At 38.5% G+C, this 1,389-nt stretch overlaps 1 protein-coding gene across 1 annotated transcript; it reads left to right on the top strand.

The window, feature by feature from the left end:
* The first annotated feature begins 334 nt into the window (after nt 1-334).
* LOC137025154 (single-pass membrane and coiled-coil domain-containing protein 3-like) lies at nt 335-1,012 on the top strand. The gene has a single exon (XM_067393186.1). The coding sequence runs from the start codon at nt 335-337 to the stop codon at nt 1,010-1,012; it is 678 nt and encodes a 225-aa protein (XP_067249287.1).
* The last annotated feature ends 377 nt before the right edge of the window (nt 1,013-1,389 follow it).

The raw sequence follows: 1,389 nt of genomic DNA, 5'->3' as shown, positions 1-1,389 counted from the left end.
AACAACCTAATTAGTGATGACGATCAAAACACTGCTTCAGGAAGCATCGGAGCATAAATGAATCAGTGTATCGAATCATGAATCGGATCGCGGTTCAAACCCGCCAAACTGCTGAACTCACGTGACTTTGGCGCTCCGAACAGCAGATTCGATACACAGATTCACTGTGCTCCGATGCTTCCTGAAGCATTGTTTTGAAATCGGCCATCACTATATAAGTCTTTTTTTTTTTTTTAAACCTTTAACTTAATGTTTATTATTCACTTAATTCCTGTTTAATTATACTTAACTTAAAAATGATTTCTCTTTCTTAAGGATCCTAATATAAAGAAAAATGTGGAGTGACATCTTCTACCCTGATAATCCCAAGAGAAGGGAGCAGCTCATCCGCAAAAGTCAAGAGTTTAAAGATCTGATGAAGAGCAACTTCTATGCCACCAACCAACTAATTGATGTTATGAACGAGCACTTGAGCTGCTCCTTCCAACATATCGAGATGACTGAGGGATCTTCTCTCCAGGATAACTGTAAAGTGATGATTGACTGCATGCATAAGATCCAGGCAGAGATAGAGAAGATTGACAAGGAGCTGAAGGAGAAGCTGGAACCCACCCTGTATGAGAAACTGCTAAGCCTGTCTCTGACTCCAGAAGACTTTAAACTGGTTTCAAAAGTTGTTGAAGGAGTTTGTGGTGTTGCAACTGCGCTATCTCCTATTGTAGTTGGTGTTTTAGTACGTGATGGAGTAATTCTGGCAAACATTACAAGTATGTGTGTAGCATTTACAGCAGGGTCATTTGCCAGTCTTGCATTGGGAGTGGTGTTTTTGGGGATCGACATGATTGTTGAGGCCATTCTTGGGAGCATTGAGCGTGATAACCTTGAGAAGGCCCTGAAAGAGTATGACGACGCTTTGAGTGAGTTCAAACCAGCATCTGAAAAATATCAGGATAAAATTACCTTTGTCAGGATGAAAATTGAGGAAATTGAAAAATACGAAATGCAAGTTTAAAATGTTTTCTTTTTCCTGCCTGAAATGTTTGCTGGAATTAGAAAAAAAAAAAAAAAAACGAATTCAGAAAGGTCAAAGTGACATTTTGAAATATGTATAAAAAGAAAGAATCTAGTGGTAACTGAATCAACTTCTTCCCATGGTACAAATATGATGTCAAAATATAGCAGAAACAGGTGCTGCCATCTCTCTCTGATCAGAGTGTGTGCAGTGGTGATCGCTGTAAAATCAACAAAAACAAATAAAATGAAATGAAATACAAAAATGCATGAATGTCCTTGTCCATCATTACTGAGTCAATGAAAATCACATTGAACTACAGGCTTGAGTGGTTATAAACACGCGTGTTTGTGTGTGTGTGTGTGTGTGTGTGTGTA

This window comes from Chanodichthys erythropterus, chromosome 8, assembly GCF_024489055.1.
Source record: "Chanodichthys erythropterus isolate Z2021 chromosome 8, ASM2448905v1, whole genome shotgun sequence".
In the NCBI taxonomy this organism is placed as follows: Eukaryota; Metazoa; Chordata; class Actinopteri; order Cypriniformes; family Xenocyprididae; genus Chanodichthys; species Chanodichthys erythropterus.
Note: the sequence above shows the minus strand (reverse complement) of the source record. Positions and strands in the feature narration are given on the sequence as shown.

What these genes read in the sequence shown, in the direction of transcription:
- LOC137025154 (XM_067393186.1), top strand. Translation starts at nt 335, where the DNA reads ATGTGGAGTGACATCTTCTACCCTGATAATCCCAAGAGAAGGGAGCAG.